Raw genomic sequence first — 20,683 nt, 5'->3', positions numbered from 1 at the left:
ATTCTGTGCTTTTTGTCGTAGGCCATCGAGACCGCCCTGGACTGCCTGAAAAGTGCCAACACAGAGCCCTACTACCGGAGGCAGGCTTGGGAGGTGATCAGGTGCTTCCTGGTGGCCATGATGAGCCTGGAGGACAACAAGCATGCGCTCTACCAGCTGCTGGCACACCCCAAGTACGTGCTCGGGCCAGCAGCTTCCTGCAGAAGTGAGGGACAGATGTGACTCTCCGGGAGCTTGTTAAGATTGGGTCCCTTCAGGTGGTCAGGGCAGCATGTAACTTACTGAGTGATGCATTGTGTAGTCTCTAGAGCCGTGGTTCTCAACATGTGGGTCGCAACCCCTTTGGGGTCAAATGACCCTTTCACGGGGTTGCATATCAGATGTCTTACATATCTGATATTTACATTACGATTCATAACTAGCAAAATTACAGTTACAAAGTAACAGTGAGAATAGTTTTATGATTGGCCATAATCTTCACAGCCTGAGAAACTGTATAAGCATCACAGCATTGGGAAGGTTGAGGACCATGGTCTTAGAGGGTGGAGAGAACATGGAGCTCATAGTAAGAATTAGTCTTGGGTTCATTTCACTGTGTGCCGTGCTGTCATGGAGTCTAGGATAATGTCCTGTGTTTGGCACAGCTTTTTAAAATGTGTGTGTGTGTGTGTGTGTGTGTGTGTGTGTTTAGAGACAGGGTCTCCTGCAGCCCATGCTGACTCCAAACTCAGTATGTAGCTGAGGATTACTTGAACTTCTGGTCCTCCTGCCTCCAGCTCACAGGTGCTAGCTAGGTGACAGGTTTCTTGTACACCAGGCAAGTGCTCTGCTGACAGGGCCATGCCTGTGACAGGTGACAGACCTAGTCTCATTCCCACTCTGTCACTGATGGACTGTTTACAGTTTGGCTTTATTTTGGAGACAGCCTCTACCGTAATGGAACTAGAACTCGCTATGTAGGCGAGGCTCATATCAAGCCCATAGATACCCAGTTACCTCTACCTCCACAGTGCTGAGGTTAAGGTGTGTGCCACCATTCCTGCACACTCACACACAGAACTTTGTGAAAAAGGATCAATTTTTTTTTCTACTTGTGTATGCAGGTGACGGCTGTCTGTGCAGGGAGACTGGAGGACTTGAGTGTCTAGGCTGGCAATCGGCGAGCCCCAGTAATCTCCTGTGCCACCCCTCTTCCCATAGTGCTGCTGTTACAAGCACATGTGGGTCCGTAATTGGCTTTTTATGTAGTTCTAGAGATTGGAACTGAGAGGTCCTTGTGGCTTGAACAACAAACATTCTTAGCCACTGAGCCATCCTTCCAGCCCCACATTTTTTTTAGCCCCAGATTTTAAAATTTCTTCACTCTACTCTTATGTGGCATCTTGCCCTGAGGTCTTTGCCATCATTAGCCACTGTACCGTTGCAGGCAGCCACTTGTAGGGGCTCTCTTTTGATCAGCTTTACAGAAACCTCTCATCCTGTTTTCCTGTTCTAATCAGCTCAAAGGGCCTCCCCTAATTTAGCATACACGGGCTCATCACAGTTGGAGGAAAGCTTAAGGCTCTGGGAAAGAATGAGGGCTGTCTTCAGGACCTCTGGAGGTGACAGTACCTGCCATTACACCCATAGTAGCAGTGCCTTCCCACTGGTGACTGAAGCAGCTGCTCCTGAAGCACGCACTGCTGTAGCAACAGGGAAAAACAACCTTTATTCTCTCTCTCTCTTTTTTTTTTTTTTTTTTGAATTTTCGAGACAGGGTTTCTCTGTAGCTTTTGGTTCCACCACCGCCCGGCCCTTTATTCTCTTTTTAAAAAGATTTGTTGGGCAGTAGTGGCTCATGCCTTTAGTCCCAGCACTCGGGAGACAGAGGCAGGCGGATCTCTGTGAGTTCGAGGCCAGCCTGGTCTACAAGAGCTAGTTCCAGGACAGGCCCCAAAGCTACAGAGAAACCCTGTCTTGAAGAAAATAAAAAGATTTATTTTTATTTTGTGCATATGTGTGTTTGCATATATGGGTACCATGGGCATGCCTGCTGCCCTCAGGCCAGAACCATCAGATTCCTGTAAAGTGTTTGGATGGTTATAATTTGCTGAGTGGATGCTGGAACTTTAACTCAGATCCCTTGCAGAAACGATGACTCAGTGTTTCAGAACGCTTGCTGCTCTTTATGCAGATCTGGGTTCAGACTCTGAAACCTACACAATGGGTCAACAGTCTTTTTTTTTTTTTTTTGGTTTTTCGAGACAGGGTTTCTCTGTGGCTTTGGAGCCTGTCCTGGAACTAGCTCTGTAGACCGGGCTGGTCTCGAACTCACAGAGATCCACCTGCCTCTGCCTCCCGAGTTCTGGGATTAAAGGCGTGCGCCACTATGGCCCAGCCTCAACAGTCTTTTTATGTCTTCAGTTCTAGGTGATCCCCTGCCCTCCTCTGAAATACATGGACAGCCAGCAGCCACATGATGCACATAGATACACAGAGGCAAAACACATGAAAGCAAAACTTTCTTTTAAAAAGTGGCCAGTGCTTTTGCCATCACAGCAGCCTTAACATGTAAAGTAGAAAATAATGACAAAGTACTGACTTTCATAATTTAGTTCCAACTCTGTGCTTGGAATATATGTTAAGTAGAATATAATTTGCTGTCTCTCTAAACACTGACCAGAAATGTTGAAAATAAAGTCCATATGTGGTACCAAATACTGCTGAAGTTGGAGCAGAGTGGAGCTCATGACACTGGGTGTGGTGATGGATGGAATTCTGTCTTTCAGCTTTACAGAAAAGACCATTCCCAATGTCATCATATCACACCGCTACAAAGCCCAGGACACTCCAGCCCGGAAGACGTTTGAACAGGCTCTGACAGGGGCGTTCATGTCAGCAGTCATCAAAGACTTGCGACCCAGTGCCCTGCCCTTCGTAGCCAGCTTGATCCGCCACTACACCATGGTAGCCGTGGCTCAGCAGTGTGGTGAGTTGGCGGCTTGGGAGCCAGGGCCATCAGGTCAAGCTGTGGTGTGAGCAAAGTTGGGGCTTTTTCTCTCATGGCCTTCATTGATAAATTGATATCTCATTGGGGAGCACTGTGCACCAAGTTTTATCCAATTTAAGTTTCAGGCTCTTTGCATTTTTGTGTGAAGTGCATCTGGGTATATTGGACAAACGGTGGGTAAAACAAAAATGGGCTAGTGAGGTAGCCCAGTGGTGGTAGGAGACAACTGACTCATACAGGCTGTCCTCCTTTTCTATATGCGGCTCCCACATGCATGCCCTGGTACCCTCGCGTGCACACACAGAAGAAGTACATGTAATTCACATTAAAACAAGATGGTGTTGTCTAAGGTCAGTCTCTGCCCCTTGTCACTCACGTCCCCAAGCCAGCTCCTTATGCCCCCTTTGCAGTGCTTGTGTTTGCCCTGCCTGTTCCCACACTATGCCGGTTTCCCGGTCCTCTGCTATGGCGGCTCTCTGGAGCTCACAGTGTAGGCAGGACTGCTTGTATGTGTTCACATTTTGCAAACTGTGCTTCCACAAAACACAGTAGAAATGTCTGTGGCCCAGCAGCTGCCACTTTGTTTCTGAAAGCGTACCCTCAGATTTTTTTTTTTTTAAAACAAAAACCAAAAAAAACCAGGGTTTCTCTGTAGCTTTCTTTCCATAAGCAGTAATAGCTGTAGAGCACACTTGAGTAGTGCCTGTTTCCCCTCAGAGCCCTAGAGCCTTGTGATCCCCAGTGACACTGTTGAACTCTGACCCCTCTATTTTCCTGGCTGGCAGAGTCAGAACTGTACAACTAAACACCAGTTGTTTCACAGTGTTTCTTTGTGGTAACGTCTTTAAAGTTAATCTTGGTAATTTCTGTATGGTCTCGGGCTGGAGACCCAAGAGACATAGCTTTCAAATTGTTCTGTGACCACAGGTGTTTAGGGTATAGCTGTCACTGGTGTTTTTTTTGTTTGTTTTTCGAGACAGGGTTTCTCTGTGGTTTTGGAGCCTGTCCTGGAACTAGCTCTTGTAGACCAGGCTGGTCTCGAACTCACAGAGATCCGCCTGCCTCTGCCTCCCGAGTGCTGGGATTAAAGGCGTGCGCCACCACCGCCCGGCTGTCACTGGTTCTTTTGTTACTGTCTGGAGTGGCTGACTCAAGACCCATATTCCCAGGCTCTAGCTGATCAATGGTATTTTAAAAAGCTCATCTTTGAGCATCTAAACACTTACTACTGCTGTGTGTATTTGTGTTTGAGTGCAAGCATTTATGCCATAGCGAGCTCATAGAAGTCAAGGGAATAGTTTCTTGGGGTCGGTCCTGTCTTTCCCTTGAGCCCTGGAGGTTGCATTCAGTCCATTGGCTTGTGTGGCCAGTGCTCTTACCTGCACGGCCCTCTAGCTGCCCCACACTTTCTCCTTTTAGACAGCCGAGCCCCAGCATTAGCTGAGTGAAACTTGGAGTTTCCTAGAGTCCTGGGAACACAGATGTGTATCAGCAAGTCTGGTTTCTAAACACTAGGGCTCTGTGAGTGCCGAGCAAGCGTGCTCCTAAATTAGCTCTGTGCCAGTCTCATTTTCGAATTTTGGCCAAAGTTATTGAACAGTGTACAATATGTTGTTGGAAACAGTCAGAAAAATGGACTTAACGTGAATTAAACTACTTGATTTTCAAACATTTGTAGTTTACTGGAGGTGGGTTTGCAGTACTAATTCAACAGGGCTGGTGAGATGGCTCAGCCAGTAAGGGTGCTTGAGTTCATCCTTAGAATCCACACAGTAGAAGAAAGAGCTAGCCCTTGCCTTGGTCCTCTGACCTCTGTGTGTGGACCATGGCATGCGGACCATGGTACATGCATGCTTATTTATAGTCTCCACATGTGCAGAGCAATAAAATGTAATTAGAATAGCAGTGCTGGCTTCAGTGAGTCCCTAACCCTATGGGAAAATGAAGCTGATTTGTAATTGGAGGTCATGCTTGTCTCCATGAATGACCTCTGCTTTGTTGTGTGCCTGATTCCTCTCTTTCCAGGTCCTTTCTTGCTACCTTGCTACCAGGTGGGCAGCCAGCCCAGCACAGCCATGTTCCACAGTGAAGAGAATGGGTCCAAAGGAATGGATCCCTTGGTCCTTATTGATGCGATAGCTATCTGTATGGCTTATGAAGAGAAGGAGCTGTGCAAAATTGGGGAGGTGGCCTTGGCTGTGATATTCGATGTGGCCAGCATCATCCTGGGCTCCAAGGAGAGGGTAAGGGCTCCTGGACAGTGTCCTCTGAGTTTGAAGGTACTTTTCTAGAAGTTACTGGCTTCAGGATGGTGGCACCGCCTTATTCTTGGCTTGTTTCTCTCCAGGCATGCCAACTGCCCCTCTTCTCGTACATCGTGGAGCGTTTGTGCGCTTGCTGCTATGAGCAGGCCTGGTATGCGAAGCTGGGAGGTGTGGTGTCCATTAAGTTTCTCATGGAGCGGCTTCCACTCACGTGGGTTCTCCAGAACCAGCAGACATTCCTCAAAGCTTTGCTCTTTGTTATGATGGACCTGACTGGAGAGGTAGGTTGTGGGTAGCCCTGAGGCTCAAAAATGGTACTACTCACAAAGAGCTGATCTGCCTGCAGAGTCTTTGCTCTTAGACACTCTTACCAGCTATAAGACTTTGCTTGGTTTTATTATAGCATCTTTACGAGAGGGACAGCTCCTAACTCATATGTTAATCTCTGGGTACCTTCCCTGTTACCTTGGTTCAGGGTGGATCTGCAGGGAATGCTGCTTTCTGGGTACAGCAAAGTCCCCACAGGTGTGACATTGTCTTTCTTGTTTGTTAGTTTTTGATGACATCCTTTATTCATGCCACAACATGAGTGTGGAGGGCAGAGGGCAGCTTATGGGAGTTAGTTCTCTACCATGTGGGGATTAAACTGGAGTGGTCAGGGTGGGCAGCAAGCTCTCCTTTACCCTCTGAGCCATATTGCCAGGCCCAGGCATGTCATTGGTTATTTATGAGCCCATGTGCAGATCTGACTTATCCTTAAAGAATCTGGTGGGCTTGCCAGGATCTCTGTTTAATGCAAGGTCATGTTAGTGTCCTTTTCTGAAGGATAAACAAGAAGGACCTAGAATGAGGTAATTTTGACCCCATTGGTCCAAATGGATGCTATGTAGCGGTCTTTCTCCTTGATGGTGGCACAGTGGCCTTGAGCTCCTTCCTCCCCAGTGTCTGGAGATCTGGGAGTCTGGGGAGTAGCGTTACCCTGCTTTCCTTCTAAGGCCTCTTCCACCTCCAGGTTTCCAATGGAGCAGTCGCCATGGCGAAGACCACCCTGGAGCAGCTCCTGATGAGGTGCGCAACACCTCTAAAAGACGAGGAGAGAGCCGAAGAGATTGTAGTGGCTCAGGAGAAATCTTTTCACCATGTGACCCACGATTTAGTTCGTGAAGTCACCTCTCCAAACTCAACTGTGAGGAAGCAAGCCATGCATTCGCTGCAGGTCCTGGCCCAGGTCACTGGGAAAAGTGTGACAGTGATTATGGAGCCACATAAAGAGGTAAGTTTCTGACACGGGCAGCAGGGGTCTCTGTGCTTCACATCTGAGCTACAAGAACCACTCAGCCCATGATTCTCCGATGCGCAGATAGCTGTATATGTCCACAGTTGTTAGTAAGAACAGAAAGAAGGCTGGTTTTCTGGGTGTGTATTCACACGTGGGACTGTTGTTTTTGTGAGGTCACTCAAATGTGAGGAGCAAAACGTATCTGACACGGTCTACACTGTAATTCTAGCGTGATATGTCCTCCGCCTAATGAAAGTTTAGGCCTCTGTAATGACTTCTTGTCAGTTTTCAACTTGGCTACTGTGGAATATGAAGGTGAGAGGTCTTTTCTTTTTGAGGGGCATCTGACGAGTGGCACCCTGCTTGGTTTTTCCAGGTCCTTCAGGACATGGTCCCACCGAAGAAGCACCTGCTGCGTCACCAGCCTGCCAATGCACAGATCGGCCTGATGGAGGGCAACACATTCTGTACCACGCTGCAGCCTCGGCTCTTCACAATGGATCTCAATGTAGTGGAGCACAAGGTGTTCTACACAGAGGTATGGTGTGAGAGAGTGAGGCTGATGACGGGCCAGCCTGTGCTCGAGCTCAGGCAGCTTCCAGAAGAGGCTTGGGCAGCTGCAGAGACACCCGGCTGTAGCCTGGCATGGCACTTGCAGCAGGTGTGTTGCTCCTGGGATCCAAGGAAGCATGGTACCCAGTGTTGCCTGGCTTTGGATTAGCATCTACAGGTTACATTCCAACTTGATTTTGAATATATGACTTATTATCATGTACGTGTGCACATGCGCCACATGGCAGCTCACAACTGTCTGAAACGCCACCTGCAGAGAATACAACGCTATTCTAGCCTCTTTGGGCACCAGGCACACGTGATGCACATGCATACATTCAGGCAAACACGCGTACACATAAAAAAGTAAAAATAAAGTAAACCTTTAAAAGAAATGGTAAAGCTTGAAAGCCAGTTTTCTAATACATGCATAGGGAGAAGGGGGAAATAGTAATAGGAAAGGCACATGGTGTTTTAGATGCTAGACATTTAGGTGCCTGTGTGCCACCGAGTGTGGATTTAGAGCTTGTGGGCTTCCCAGTGACCATTGGTGTGCCCCTATATCCTTTCCTGTACTGTTGTGGTAATAAAAACAACACTGGCAAAGGACAGTATAGGGAGAAAAGGGCATTTTTAGCTCATAGTTGTGGTTGTGGTCTGTCGCTGCTAGGAGCTCCAGACAGGAACTTAGTCATGTCACCCCACAGTCAGCAGAGAGAAAGGCGTGCGCCCAGGAGCTGGTGCTGCCTTGATCAGGCTATCAGGCAGTTCCTACAGGCCTGCCCTACTGAGACTCTTCCCAGTTTGAGAATTAAAGCAAATCATCATAAGGACTGTGGCCTGTCTGTCTGTCCTGGGGAAGCGCTAGCTGTTGTAGGATTGACAGAAAACTGGCGACACCGCAGCCAATCAGGTGTGACCCAGGTGGCTTTAACTGAGTTTGACTTTGGGGTAAGGAAGCAGGGCCTCTGTTGGTTGTTGAAATTCTTTAGGCTTTGAGTTGTTTCTGGATGAATTTTTTCAGTGTGTGTGACAAATTGGTGTTGAGTGCAGCTTGTAATCTTTCCGTTCCCCGGGAGAAGTGGGGTGAACTGAAAGCTTCTTTTTTCTCTGTCAGCTGCTGAATTTGTGTGAGGCCGAGGATTCGGCTCTGACGAAGCTGCCCTGTTACAAAAGCCTGCCGTCCCTGGTGCCTTTACGGATTGCAGCATTAAGTAAGTGCATGCCAGTGAGAATCCAGCTGCCAAGCATAGGCTGGTCCTCCGGCATAGTCATTCTAAAATGTCAGTCCTCAATGCTCTTCTAAAGAGAGTCAGAAATTGTGTTGGTCAAGTTGTACCAACATAGTTAGGATTTAAGTCGTGTTGTCTTTAATAAGTGGGCTTTTGTTCTGCATTAAACCCTTATTCTGTGAATTTCCTAAATCAGACGTTCTAGTTTAAGAGAACTGTCATACTCACCACATAGTGCCATTTCTCTCAGCCTCAGAACCCGCCCTGCTCCTCCACCCCACCCCCTGCTCGTCCTGAGACAGGGTTTCTCAGTGTAGCCCCTGCTTGCCTTTCCTGGAACTTGCTCAGTAGACCAGATCACCTGCCCAGCCTCTGAGTGCCAGAATTAAAGGCCTGCTTCACCAAACCCAGCTCTTCTGTTCTGCAGCTAACAGGAGGGAGGTCTGTGCCTGGTAGGATCCTTCAGAGAAGGAAATTACTGAGCTGTTTCTTGGGTGAATAATAAAAACTGTTCTCGTTTTTCTCTCTGAAGATGCCCTTGCTGCCTGCAATTACCTTCCTCAGTCCAGGGAGAAAATCATCGCCGCGCTCTTCAAAGCCCTCAACTCCACTAACAGTGAGCTGCAGGAGGCCGGAGAAGCCTGCATGCGGAAGGTGAGTGTGACCACACCTGCAGTCCTTGGGCCTGTCTGGTCAGCATGCATGGAGCTGCAGCATCTCTGCCCATGTCATACTGAATCTTGAAACACAGTAAGGCTGAGCTCTAGACGGTCAGTGCTTCCTGGGAAGCCTGAAATTAATGCCCTTCTCCCAAGGGCAGACTGACCTTTCCTGTGGAGTTGGTTCATTCTGTTACTTTGTCTGCCGCCTGTTTCTCTGGGTAACTTTCCTTTTTGACTAGTTTTTGGAAGGTGCCACCATAGAAGTAGATCAGATTCATACACACATGCGGCCTTTGCTGATGATGCTGGGAGATTATCGGAGCTTGACCCTGAATGTCGTGAATCGGCTGACCTCTGTTACTCGGCTCTTCCCCAATTCCTTCAATGATAAGTTTTGTGATCAGATGATGGTAAGCGAAATGGGTTTAAATTTATTCCATAATGCACTGAATAAATGAGAAGAACAACATTCACACTGTTGAAATGCGGAAGGTGGCTGGGTATGGTGGTGTGCTCCGTTATGTCTCCCCACTCTTGGGAGACAGACAGGTGGATTGTGGTAAGCTTGAGGCCAACCTGGTCTACACAGTGAGTTCCAGGCTAACCAGGATTACACTGTGAGACCCTGTTTCAAAAAACTTGAAACAAAAAAATTCCAAAAAGTGGAAAACTACTCAGTTTCTCTCTCACCCCGGCACCCCCTCCTTAGGGCAGCCTGTGTGTCCTTCCAGGGGTTTGGCATTTGTCGTAGCACATACTTTTCAGTCATCCACATTCTTGGCCCGTTAGTGCGTCGTTATATCTTATGGTTGCTCGGAGGCTTCTGCCCGGTGTCACTGAGCCTCACTAATCCTCACTCACTAGCAGATGCCCAAATGAAGTCCTTTCTCCAGCCACTGATAGAGGAATTCATGTTTATCACATTGCCCTCCTCCCTGGGGTCCCTTCAGCCACAGTAGCTGGCAGAGCCCTTGGCACTCACCTTCCTAGAACACCCTCTCCTTCCGGTCTCTTCTTAGACATCCAGGCTCTACAAGGGCCCCTCATCCCCAACCTCCACTCACTACTTTGATGAATTCGCACTGTCTTGTACACAGCAGGCTCCTTGACACTCTGGCCCACATGGAGTCTCTGTCCACCTCTCCTTCCACCCCAGTCCGGCACAGGATCCAGAGAACTGATGGCAACTGGAAACTGTGTTGCCTGGGTCAGGTCTCTCCTGCTGGAGCTTAGCCTTTTGTTTGCAGAACAAGACCGCACACCTGTCATGCCTCTTGCTGGGTGATTAGTCTGTTTCTGTAATGGGAGATTGTGATGCTGTTAAATACAAGGAAATCAAGTGACTGCAGGTTGCTGCTGAAGGGCAGGATTTCTCATGAAGTTGTGTCTGAGGGTGGTTTCTTTTTTTTCTCTTTTCAACAGCAACATCTGCGCAAGTGGATGGAAGTGGTGGTCATCACCCACAAAGGCGGCCAGAGGAGTGACGGAAATGTGAGTGGCTAGCTTGTTTCTGGGAGGGGTCCATGCTGCACAGCTGTTGTTGGCAGTTAACCGTGATGCCCGCCAGGCGTAGGTTACAGTTGATGTGCCGTGTGCTTTATTGCTCCTAGTGGATGAACAAACTCCGTTATGTTTCTTTACAATTTCCCTTTTGCTTTTCTGTCGACCAGCTTTCCAGAAGTGCGCAGTGTGGTTCCACTCTACGAGTCCCTTCTAAGCAGTGTGCCTCTGTTTGTTACATAGAGGTCCTTCAGCTCCACAGCTCTTGTTTCCCTTGCTTCCTTCACGCAGTAGTTGGTCATCACTTTCTGGTGTCTAATTAATTGCCCAATAAAAACCAAGAGGTTCGTTGAGACTTAATAAAGCATTCCGTAAATGCCAGCATGGGTATTTTCTAGGAACAACGTCCTCACACCTCAGCTGGTCATTAAAAATTAAATGACTAGCACACACAGCAAATTTACATCGTCTCTAGGGGAAACTATTATAACTAAGTCTTCCTAAGTATCTGATGTCTGTCCTGAAAGCCTCTTGTCTCTTAAAAATGCTCATTTCTTGCTGTTTTGATTCTAAAATTGTATATGCTAATTTTCAGTGTTTTCTCTAAATGTGATACCTGGTGGGACATTTTATAGTAGCATCCCTAATTCCAGAACCCCACTTGTCATGGCTCTTGTCCCTTGTTCTTCCTTGTTGGATGTGTTGCCTCATTCCAACTTGGAAATTTTTTGGTTTTTGGCTTTACTGTGTCATTTGTTTTGAACGTCCTATATTCAAAGTGTTTTTTGGTGTCCTGTTCCTATTGCTTCTAAGGTGCCAGCTAAGCAGATCTCAATCAGTATTTAAAACTTCTTTGCCGTAAGGACCATTGTAAGATTTCTTACTTGTGTTTTAAAAGTCAAATAAGGTCATGTAGGAGAACAGAGAGAGCAGATGGAGCCTGAGCCCTGGAGATGGGTGCAGCCAGCCTGCTGCTTATCCTCCCATCTCGTGCCTTAGATGCTCACACAGACCTTAAAAAATAAACAGGATCTTCTAGAGTAAACATCTAAATTAACTCTCCAAAAATCAGAGGGCCCATGGGATGGTTAGCTGCTTAAAGGCTCCAGTCACGAAGCCTGACAATCTGAATTCAGTCCCTGGCACCCACATGGTGGAAGGAGAGGACTGACGACCTGAAAGTTGTCTTCCGATGTTCACAACGTCCCCTGGTGTATCCGCCATCCAATAAACGAATGTACTAAGAAATGTTTTAAGAACGAAAAAAAAGCCAGAAATCTAATATGTAAGTAAATGACTTCTATTGACTTAAAACAATACTGTGAACTTGTATAGAATGTTATTTGGAGCTGTGGATTGAGAAGGCAGGGGTGCAGGCCAGTCCCCTTGCATGGGACATTCTCCTTGTGCAGGGCAGAGCAGTCTCTGCATTGATGGCCTTTTCCTAAGCTCAGGCCACAGCATTGGATTTCATGGCAAAGTGGATGACCATGGCTTCATCATTTCCACCCAGGGCCAGGTCACTGCTCAGCTCTTGAGCTCTTAGTTGCGATGCCATATTTGAATATATGCATAGCTGATTGAAAGATAGACACAAGCTCCTCTGCAGTTTGATTTCTGGGGATTGAGCTTTGGACAGGTTCCATGTCTGGATGGCCTTATCTTTTTGACACTGAGCCTATACAGGACCACGTGTGGTATCTCTGCACACATGCACAGTGCTGGTCTTACAGAGATCTCTTGACCACATAACCCGTATCTGGGGATGTTCTAGTTTTTTTCTCTGTTGCTATGATAAAATACTCTGACCAAACATAGGTTAGGGAGAAAAGGATTTATTGCCATTTGTAGCTTACAGACCATTACTGAGGGAAGTCAGGACAGGAAATTGAAGCCGAAACCACAAAGGAACAGAACTTGCTGGCTTATTCCCAAACTAGTTCTCATGGTACCACCCACACTGGGCTGGGTACTCCTATATCAGTTAATCAAAGCCGTTCCTCACAGATATGCCCATAGGCCAGACTGATGTGGGCAGCCCCTCAGTTGAGACAGTAGGCGGTCTCAAGTTGACAAACACCAGGGTGGAGGTGGTTACACCAATGGCCAACTGTTCTTCATGGGTTGGGGGCTTAGACATGCCTGACAGATGAGGCTGCACTGCCTGCTTCTCTCCTGCTGAACTGGGAAAGAATTTATCCTTATTTTTATAACTCTTTCAGCACTTGACATAAAATCCTGAATTATTCACTCTGAGAAGAAAGTCTTTTTAAAGCCCGTTTGCATACAACAAAGTCTTACCATTTTTCTCCTTGGGTAAGAATTCTGAAACCATGATTTTAACTTGTGGTTTAGGAAAGAGCCCCAGCGTAGAACCCTGTCCGAGGGCTGTTGACATGTGAGGGCGGAAGGCGTGTTCCGCTTCAGAGCGTCTAACTACTGTGTGCTTTCTGATTATCGTGCCTGTACTGTCCTGTTACCCCAATAACCCTGCCTGTCTTGGAGTATGTGGGAAGTTTCTCTGTCAATGACATCAATAGAAAAAGATGATTTTCCTCCCCATCCTCAGGAGAGCATTTCAGAGTGCGGGAGGTGTTCCTTGTCTCCATTCTGTCAGTTTGAGGTGAGAGCAACCTTCTCTAAGTCAGTTATGACTTGCAATGTGAAGAACACTTTTGATTTTTCCGTTTTCTTTTCTCCTTCCTGTTTGGTTGCCCGTGTTTTCATGCTGTGACTTTTGTTTTGGTTCAGCCTGCCATGGAAGGGGTAGAGGTGAGAACTGCAGTGCGGCTGCAGGCGGGGGTTGTTGTCGCATTTGGTTTTGCCGTGACTTTGTTAGCTGTGTTGTGATCCTGTAGTGGACAGAGTGCCTTGTGCCCTTGAGTGCGGTGACCTGTACTGTCTTGTCTGTGGCGGAGCTGTCGTAGTATCATTGCTGTGACTTGTCCGGATGCCAAGCATGTTCTCTATTAGGACGTTTAAGCCAGATCCTAAGTTCTCGTGTTTTCTGTGTGTCAGAATTGCAGTCTCTCAGTGCTAGCTAAAAACCGAATAAACTCCCCTGTCCTAGCGTCCATGACAAGCGCAAGCCTCCAGCAGCCTCCTGAGAAGAAAGTCCTCATGGGATATCCAGGCCTGCTACAAGTTGGGAACGATTACACCGTCTGTCACACTGACGGCTCACCAGTTCCCTCAGACTAGATAGAAGCTGTCACACACACACACACACACACACACACACACACACACACACACACACACACACACAGGCTCTCTTGCATGCCCCCGCACACTGATACAGTTACAGCACTGTGTCTTTGGGCAGTCGAGCCAAGCTTCCCTCCTCTGTAAAATGGGGATGATAATGCCTTCTTGCAGTCTTACAGAAAGCATAGGAGAATTTTTCAATATTCCTACTTTAAAAAAAAAATTCTGTGGCATAAATTACCATTCTTTAATGTTACTTCGGGAGAGAATATGCTCTCTTTAAAGACTTAAATATGAAGTGGAGTGAGATGATACTGAGCGATTTATTTGCAGCTTAGTTCCTACCTACTTTGATGTTTAAGCGCCATCTCATCCTGGCGTCAAGCTCATCCCCATTTTATCCCTAAGAGCCCCAGACACAACTCACACATGGTACATGGTGGCGTTCTGGGCTCTTCCCTTGCCCCACGACCAGGGAGAAATCCCTTCACAGAAGAAGAAAACCTGACCTGAGATTGGGGTGTGGGACTGACCCTCAGAGCAGACCGGTACATGGTGTGCACGTGCTAGCGAGCAGAGCTCAGGAAGCCCCACATGGACGGGGCCCAGCACGACCATTTGTCAGCTTTGTCTCCAGCCTGGCCGACAAATGCTCAGCGCCAGTGCAGTCAGAGTCTGTGCTCTCAGAACATGATGTCTTAGAAATCCACGTGATGAGTGGATGGCACTGTCACACCGTGCCTCCTTGAGAAGGGTCGGCTCTGACACTTGTCAGTGTTCTGAAAACCAAAGGCATAGTAAACACACGAGGCACACTGAGCCCTGTCCCCCAGAGACAGATGAGATGAAGGTCGAGGGCAGTGAGTTTCCTCAAGACAAAACAGCTGTGATGTAACAGGTCTGGTAAGTTGTGGCTTTTCCGTGTTCACTCTTTGCTTCAGTGGCCAGCCTTGTGAATGTAGCTAGACGGTAGTAGGGTCTGTAGCGAGTACTCTCCTCCAGTCACAGAACTGATCGACCTGTTCATGGTTTCTGGCTTCCTTTATTAGGAAATGAAGATTTGCTCAGCGATTATAAACCTTTTCCATCTGATCCCAGCTGCACCTCAAACGCTGGTCAAACCTTTGCTAGAGGTTGTAATGAAGACAGAGCGCGCCATGCTGATTGAGGTACGGTTAATTCTGACTAAGGATTGATTCTGATTTGCTTCCATCTATTGCTTGTAGTATTTTTGTTTTGTTATTTATTTTAAAATGTATTCACTTGACAGTTTTATACCCTATATTGTTGTATGAAGCAGGGCCCCTTGTTCCAGCCACCCGGCTAGCTTACCCCGAAATAACCACACAGAAACTGTATTAATTAAGACACTGCTTGGCCTTTAGCTCTGGCCTCCTATTGGCTAACTCTCACATCTTGATTTAACATCTTGATTTCTATTAATCTGTGTTCACCACGAGGTCGTGGCTTACCGGGAAAGATTTAGCATGTCTAACCTGGCGTCTCCAGGGCAGCTCTCTGACTCTGCTTTCTTCCTCCCAGAATTCAGTTCTGTCTCCCCACCTACCTAAGTTTTGCCCTGTCACCAGGCCCAAAGCAGTTTCTTTATTAACTAATGAGAGCAATACCGATACAGAAGGACCTCCTACACCACTATATGATACATTCTGAGCATACCTACCCTTCCATCCCCCACCAATTTCATGGGGTTTTGTTGTGTTGTCTTTCTGTTCTGTTGTGTTGTGATCCGCTGAGTTTTCCTGACCACTTTCATAACCCTGTTAAAAGACCCGTGTGAACTGGAGCATGGGCAAACACACCTGTGGCTGTGTGGCTGATAATAGTTTTGATGTTTTTTTTCTTGAGTTTTTAGACTTTGTGTCTTAAAAAATAATTGAATGTGGGTTTTGCCAATTTCCTACGTGTACATTTGTGCACTACGTACCCTTTCTTCCCTCTCCCACGCCTGTCAGTTCTCCCTCCTACCTTTAGTCCCTTTTCTGTGTGTCTTTATTTATTGTAGCCCATCGAATTTAACCAGAACCAACCTAGTGACCACAGGCATGAAACGATGCACTGGAGCCTCCTGCGCTCACCAGTCATCTCAGTCATGAAGATCATGTACCTCCAGCTCACCCCATCTCCCGAAATCCATCAGTAGCTAATAGTCCTGCATCCATGCTGACGGTTTATTGCCAGGCTCCGCTGATAAGATCACCACCACATGGGCTATGCCGTGTGTCTCGGGGTGGGAAAGTCCTGCTAGGACTGAGCACTCACTCATCTGTTCTTAATCTTGGCACCTTGAGCTGCCCAAGTCTCTGCGTCGCTGTTGTTAGTTATAAAGAAAAGCTTTGGTGATTAAGACTGAGAGGAGTGTTTGTCTGGGATTGTGGTCATCATGTGTCTTTTTAAAGAACAAAACAACATCCTAGCAGTGGTGGCTCACTCCTTTAATCCCAGCACTCAGGAGGCAGAGGCAGGCGGATCTTTGTGAGTTCAAGGCTAGCGTGGTCTACAGAGTGAGTTCCAGGGTATCCAGGAACTCATAGAGAAACACTGTCTTGAAAAACTACAAAAACAAAACAATTACTGGAAAACATCATTTTTTTTTGCCTGTTTGCGTGTTGTGTGGGCATACACATACCACAGTGTAAATGTGGATGTCAAAGAATAACTTGCAGGACTTGCTAAATATCCCAGGCTTTCCTTAAACTTGGAGCCATCCTTTGCACTGCTGTGCCTGGCTCATTTTGTTAAAATGCTTTATTGAGAAAATTTGACAGTATAAGGATATTGGTATTAATACCTAATTATGGTGTGATTGGAGGGGCTGCCTTGTTACTATGGTGATGGCTGGAAGGTCTTTGAAAAGGATGGTGTGGGTTGCATTTCTGCTCTATGTTTTGTAGGCGGGCAGCCCATTCAGAGAGCCTCTTATCAAGTTTCTGACGCGGCATCCCTCGCAGACAGTAGAACTTTTCATGATGGAAGCAACATTGAATGACCCCCAGTGGAGCCGAATGTTCATGGTAGGAACCTGTGCGACTGTAGTGGGTTCCTACAGAGTGCTGTCAGCCAGTGTGCTCGGCCTCTGACGGACTTGTGTTTCACCTCTGCGTATCCTGACTGTGTGTTTCTCGCAGGTGTGGGTGTCAGGAACATGGTTGCTATCTGATCATGTCTTCAAAGCTGCAACCCATAAGTTGGTTGGGAGGATTTTGGTGGTTGTAACAAACAAATAACAGTTAGAGTTATAAATTCATAACCACCGAAAGGTGGTGGAGCACACCTTTAATCCCAGTACTCAGGAGACTGAAGCAGGATCTCTGTGAGTTTGAGGCCAACCTGGTCTACAAAGTGAGTTCCAGAATAGGCTCTAAAGCTACACAGAGAAACCCTGTCTTGAAAAACCAAATAAATAAGTAACTTAAAAATAAATAAATAAATAAATATAAATTCACAACTAGAAAGTAGGATTGATATTGGGAACCATCACTTTTTTCTTACTGTTTGTTTATGTGTGTGTTTATGCATGTGTTCATGCCACAGTGGATGTATAAAGTTCAGAAGACAGCTTTCAGGAATTGGATGTCACCATCTACCAATGGGTCCCAGAACTCAAAGTCAGGTCATCAGACTCAGTGCCAGCATCTTTACCCACTGAGATGGAATGTTGGTCCTAAAAACATCTTTTAATATTTTATAAAGATTATTTTATGTATGTGGGTGCTTTGTCTGCATGTACATCTGCCCACCAGAAGAGAGCCTGGGATCTCTTCATCCCGGTTATAGATGTTTGTGAGCCACCATGTGGATGCTGGGATTTGAACTCAGGACCTGTGGAAGGAAGAACAGAAGTGCTTTTAATAGCTAGGCCATATCTCCAGCCCAGTATCTTTTTTTTTTTTTTTAACTTTTTGGAGGGGATAATGTAGCCCTAGCTGTTCTGGGACTGGCTATTCTCTGTCTCCTGAGTGCTGGGGTTAAAGCTGAGCTCCACCACTCACAGCCAGCAACAGCTTTTCTAAAACGGTGCCATGTTTTGTTTTTGTTTGCCTTTTTGAAGAAATGACCAACCAGGAATGGAAGAAATTGTATCTTCCCACCTTTGTGAGTTTGATCTGATCCAAGCAGCTTCTTCATTCTTTTGCTTTCAGAGTTTCTTAAAACATAAAGATGCCAGACCTCTGAGGGATGTGTTGGCAGCAAACCCCAACAGGTTCATCACTCTGCTGCTGCCTGGTGGAGCACAGACGGCAGTCCGCCCTGGCTCACCCAGCACCAGTAACATGCGCCTGGACCTCCAGTTCCAGGCCATCAAGGTAGGGCATCTGCATTAGAGCCCAAAGCCCCTTCGCTCAGCTGAGCTGCAGGTCCCTGATACTTGCCTCTTTCTTACAGATCATAAGCATCATAGTTAAAAATGATGACGCCTGGCTGGCCAATCAGCACTCTCTGGTGAGCCAGCTGAGGAGAGTGTGGGTAAGCGAGACCTTTCAAGAAAGACACCGCAAAGAGAACATGGCTGCCACCAACTGGAAAGAGCCCAAGCTTCTGGCCTTCTGTCTGCTGAACTATTGCAAGTGGGTGCATTGGCCTCTTCTCTGCCCAAAATTCTGCACTGTGGCCTTGTCCCTAATGTTCCTCGTCTTTGGATCCTTGGATAGTGTGGTCAGATTTGTTACAGAGGGTGGATCCATGAGGACCTGAGTTCAGATCCCCAGAAACCTATAGAAATGGTAGGTGGGTGTGGCAGCCTGCTTGTAATTCATGCCTTAGAAGGCAGAGAGCAGATTCAGGAACCCCAGGGCAAACTAGCTAGCAAGATTATCCTTCACCAGTGAGTTCTGGGTTTGATTGAGAGAGACTGCCTCCACTAATAAAATAGAATAACAATCTGAGACGATTCCAGACATTAACCATGGTCCTCCTGCACTCTGACAAAATCATGCCTACACATATGCATGCCACACAGTTGAAAAATGGAAAAGAAAACTGAAAAGGCACAAGTCTGAGTTCTGTATAGTTATAGAATTAACCTTACACCAACCTCTTCTTTGTCCTGGCCCTTCAGAAGGAACTATGGAGATATAGAGCTGCTGTTCCAGCTACTCCGAGCCTTCACTGGTCGCTTCCTCTGCAACATGACCTTCTTGAAAGAGTATATGGAAGAAGAGATCCCCAAAAATTACAGCATCGCTCAAAAGCGTGCCCTCTTCTTCCGCTTCGTAGAGTTTAATGACCCCAACTTTGGAGATGAGCTGAAAGCAAAGGTTAGTCCCATTGTAGACAGGAGGTGGCAGCAGGTGCTGGAGCTCCTCTTCCTGATGAGCCGCAGCTCTGCAGAGGCTCTTATAGTGGGCCTGATGAGTGGTCTTGCTGAAGCCATTGCATGAACCAGTGTGCCTTGCCGTGTGTTTAGAAATAACTTGTCTGAGGAAGGAGAGAAAGCCAGACTGAGGTTGGCACTCTTCCTCAAGTTTCAGGCTTCCCCTGGCAGTTGGCATTTGACTGGAAGTCAAGATGAACAGTTGCTCTATACAGTGTACTTGATGGTGCAGGATGCTTCTGCTTTGCACACACCCCCTAAATAGAAGTTTGCACAGCTGTTTTGCTTTGTGTTTTTCACTCCCTAGGTTCTGCAGCATATCTTGAATCCTGCTTTCTTGTACAGCTTTGAGAAGGGGGAAGGAGAACAGCTCTTAGGACCTCCTAATCCAGAAGGAGACAACCCAGAGAGCATTACCAGTGTGTTTATAACCAAGGTGGTGTCCCCAGGAGCACCTCTGTGTGGCGAACCCCTGCAGATGGGTGAATGTGTATGCCTGTGGTAGGGGTTTGTGGGAATAAGATTCTTGGGGTTACCCTCACCAGATGTGTATGTGTCTGTCATGTGTGTCTGTGTGTGCATACAGACAAACAGAAGTCAGAGGGCAATTTGAGGTTACCACGTGGTTTATGGGACTTCAGCTAAGGTTGTAAGCCTTGGCAGCAAGTGTCTTTATCCATTGAGCAATCTCTCCCGATCCCAAAAGAGTATTTTTAAGGTCTAATTTTAAGGATAAGACTTGTGTATGAAAAAAAAAAAAGACTTGTGTATGATCATAATAAAAATCTAAAGTGAATTCCTGCTTTCGTGTCAGGTCCTGGACCCTGAGAAACAAGCAGATATGCTGGATTCCCTGCGTATCTACCTCCTGCAGTATGCCACGTTGCTGGTGGAGCATGCGCCCCACCACATCCATGACAACAACAAGAACCGCAACAGCAAACTGCGCCGTCTGATGACCTTCGCGTGGCCCTGTCTGCTTTCCAAGGCTTGTGTGGATCCTGCCTGCAAATACAGCGGGCACCTGCTGTTGGCACACATCATTGCCAAATTCGCCATCCATAAGAAAATCGTCCTCCAGGTGCCTCACAGGATGCCCTCCTGTCTCTCGTGTTTTTATCTCTTCCCCCACGGGTACTCTGTGTTCTCTGGACAGTCTCATCTGCTCCTTTCCTCTCATCTTTTCTCAAAGCCACTAAAAATTAAAAAAAAAAAAAAATGGGGAGGCAAACATTCCTGCCTTATTAAAAACAGTGGATTATCTTAATAAATACTCAAAATTATAGAAAACAAAACAGTTGAGGATGACAGGGACTGAGGAGGACAACCCAGGAGTTCACGAGACAGGTTCTAACTCTAGCCCAGGCTGTCCTGGAACTTGCAGGGATCCTCCTGTGTAGTATGGAGACTGCTCTTCCATTCCCAACCATCCAGATTGGGACGTCCAAATAGTCATACAGAAAATATATTAATTACAACACCATTTGGCCAATGACTCATGCATATTTCTAGCTAACTTCTGTCCATCTGTGTATCACCACGAGGCTGTGGCTTACTGGGTAAGGTTCCGGTATCTGTCTCCTCGTCTCTTGACTCCGCCTACTCTCTCTACATATCTATGTTTGAATTTCCCACCTGGCTTCACTCTAAGCCATTGGCCAAAACA

At 46.9% G+C, this 20,683-nt stretch overlaps 1 protein-coding gene across 17 annotated transcripts in view; it reads left to right on the top strand.

Moving 5' to 3' along the window:
* Window positions 1–20,683, top strand: part of Trrap (transformation/transcription domain associated protein) — a 103,082-nt gene that overhangs the window by 31,293 nt on the left and 51,106 nt on the right. For 11 of the 17 annotated variants that reach the window (XM_075973349.1, XM_075973340.1, XM_075973331.1 and 8 more), the window contains exons 22-40: window positions 22–173; window positions 2,769–2,968; window positions 5,015–5,232; window positions 5,337–5,534; window positions 6,266–6,526; window positions 6,909–7,070; window positions 8,202–8,298; window positions 8,849–8,970; window positions 9,218–9,388; window positions 10,401–10,469; window positions 13,048–13,101; window positions 13,230–13,250; window positions 14,735–14,854; window positions 16,598–16,717; window positions 17,846–18,010; window positions 18,090–18,271; window positions 18,763–18,961; window positions 19,325–19,453; window positions 19,832–20,098. In XM_075973349.1, coding sequence (XP_075829464.1) covers window positions 22–173; window positions 2,769–2,968; window positions 5,015–5,232; window positions 5,337–5,534; window positions 6,266–6,526; window positions 6,909–7,070; window positions 8,202–8,298; window positions 8,849–8,970; window positions 9,218–9,388; window positions 10,401–10,469; window positions 13,048–13,101; window positions 13,230–13,250; window positions 14,735–14,854; window positions 16,598–16,717; window positions 17,846–18,010; window positions 18,090–18,271; window positions 18,763–18,961; window positions 19,325–19,453; window positions 19,832–20,098 — 2,907 coding nt within the window. The remainder of the gene's footprint in view (window positions 1–21; window positions 174–2,768; window positions 2,969–5,014; window positions 5,233–5,336; window positions 5,535–6,265; window positions 6,527–6,908; window positions 7,071–8,201; window positions 8,299–8,848; window positions 8,971–9,217; window positions 9,389–10,400; window positions 10,470–13,047; window positions 13,102–13,229; window positions 13,251–14,734; window positions 14,855–16,597; window positions 16,718–17,845; window positions 18,011–18,089; window positions 18,272–18,762; window positions 18,962–19,324; window positions 19,454–19,831; window positions 20,099–20,683) is intronic. The other 6 variants (XM_075973367.1, XM_075973377.1, XM_075973387.1 and 3 more) reach the window with 2 other exon arrangements.

The sequence above is a fragment of the Microtus pennsylvanicus genome, chromosome 1 (genome assembly GCF_037038515.1).
Source record: "Microtus pennsylvanicus isolate mMicPen1 chromosome 1, mMicPen1.hap1, whole genome shotgun sequence".
NCBI classification, from domain to species: domain Eukaryota; kingdom Metazoa; phylum Chordata; class Mammalia; order Rodentia; family Cricetidae; genus Microtus; species Microtus pennsylvanicus.
Note: the sequence above shows the minus strand (reverse complement) of the source record. Positions and strands in the feature narration are given on the sequence as shown.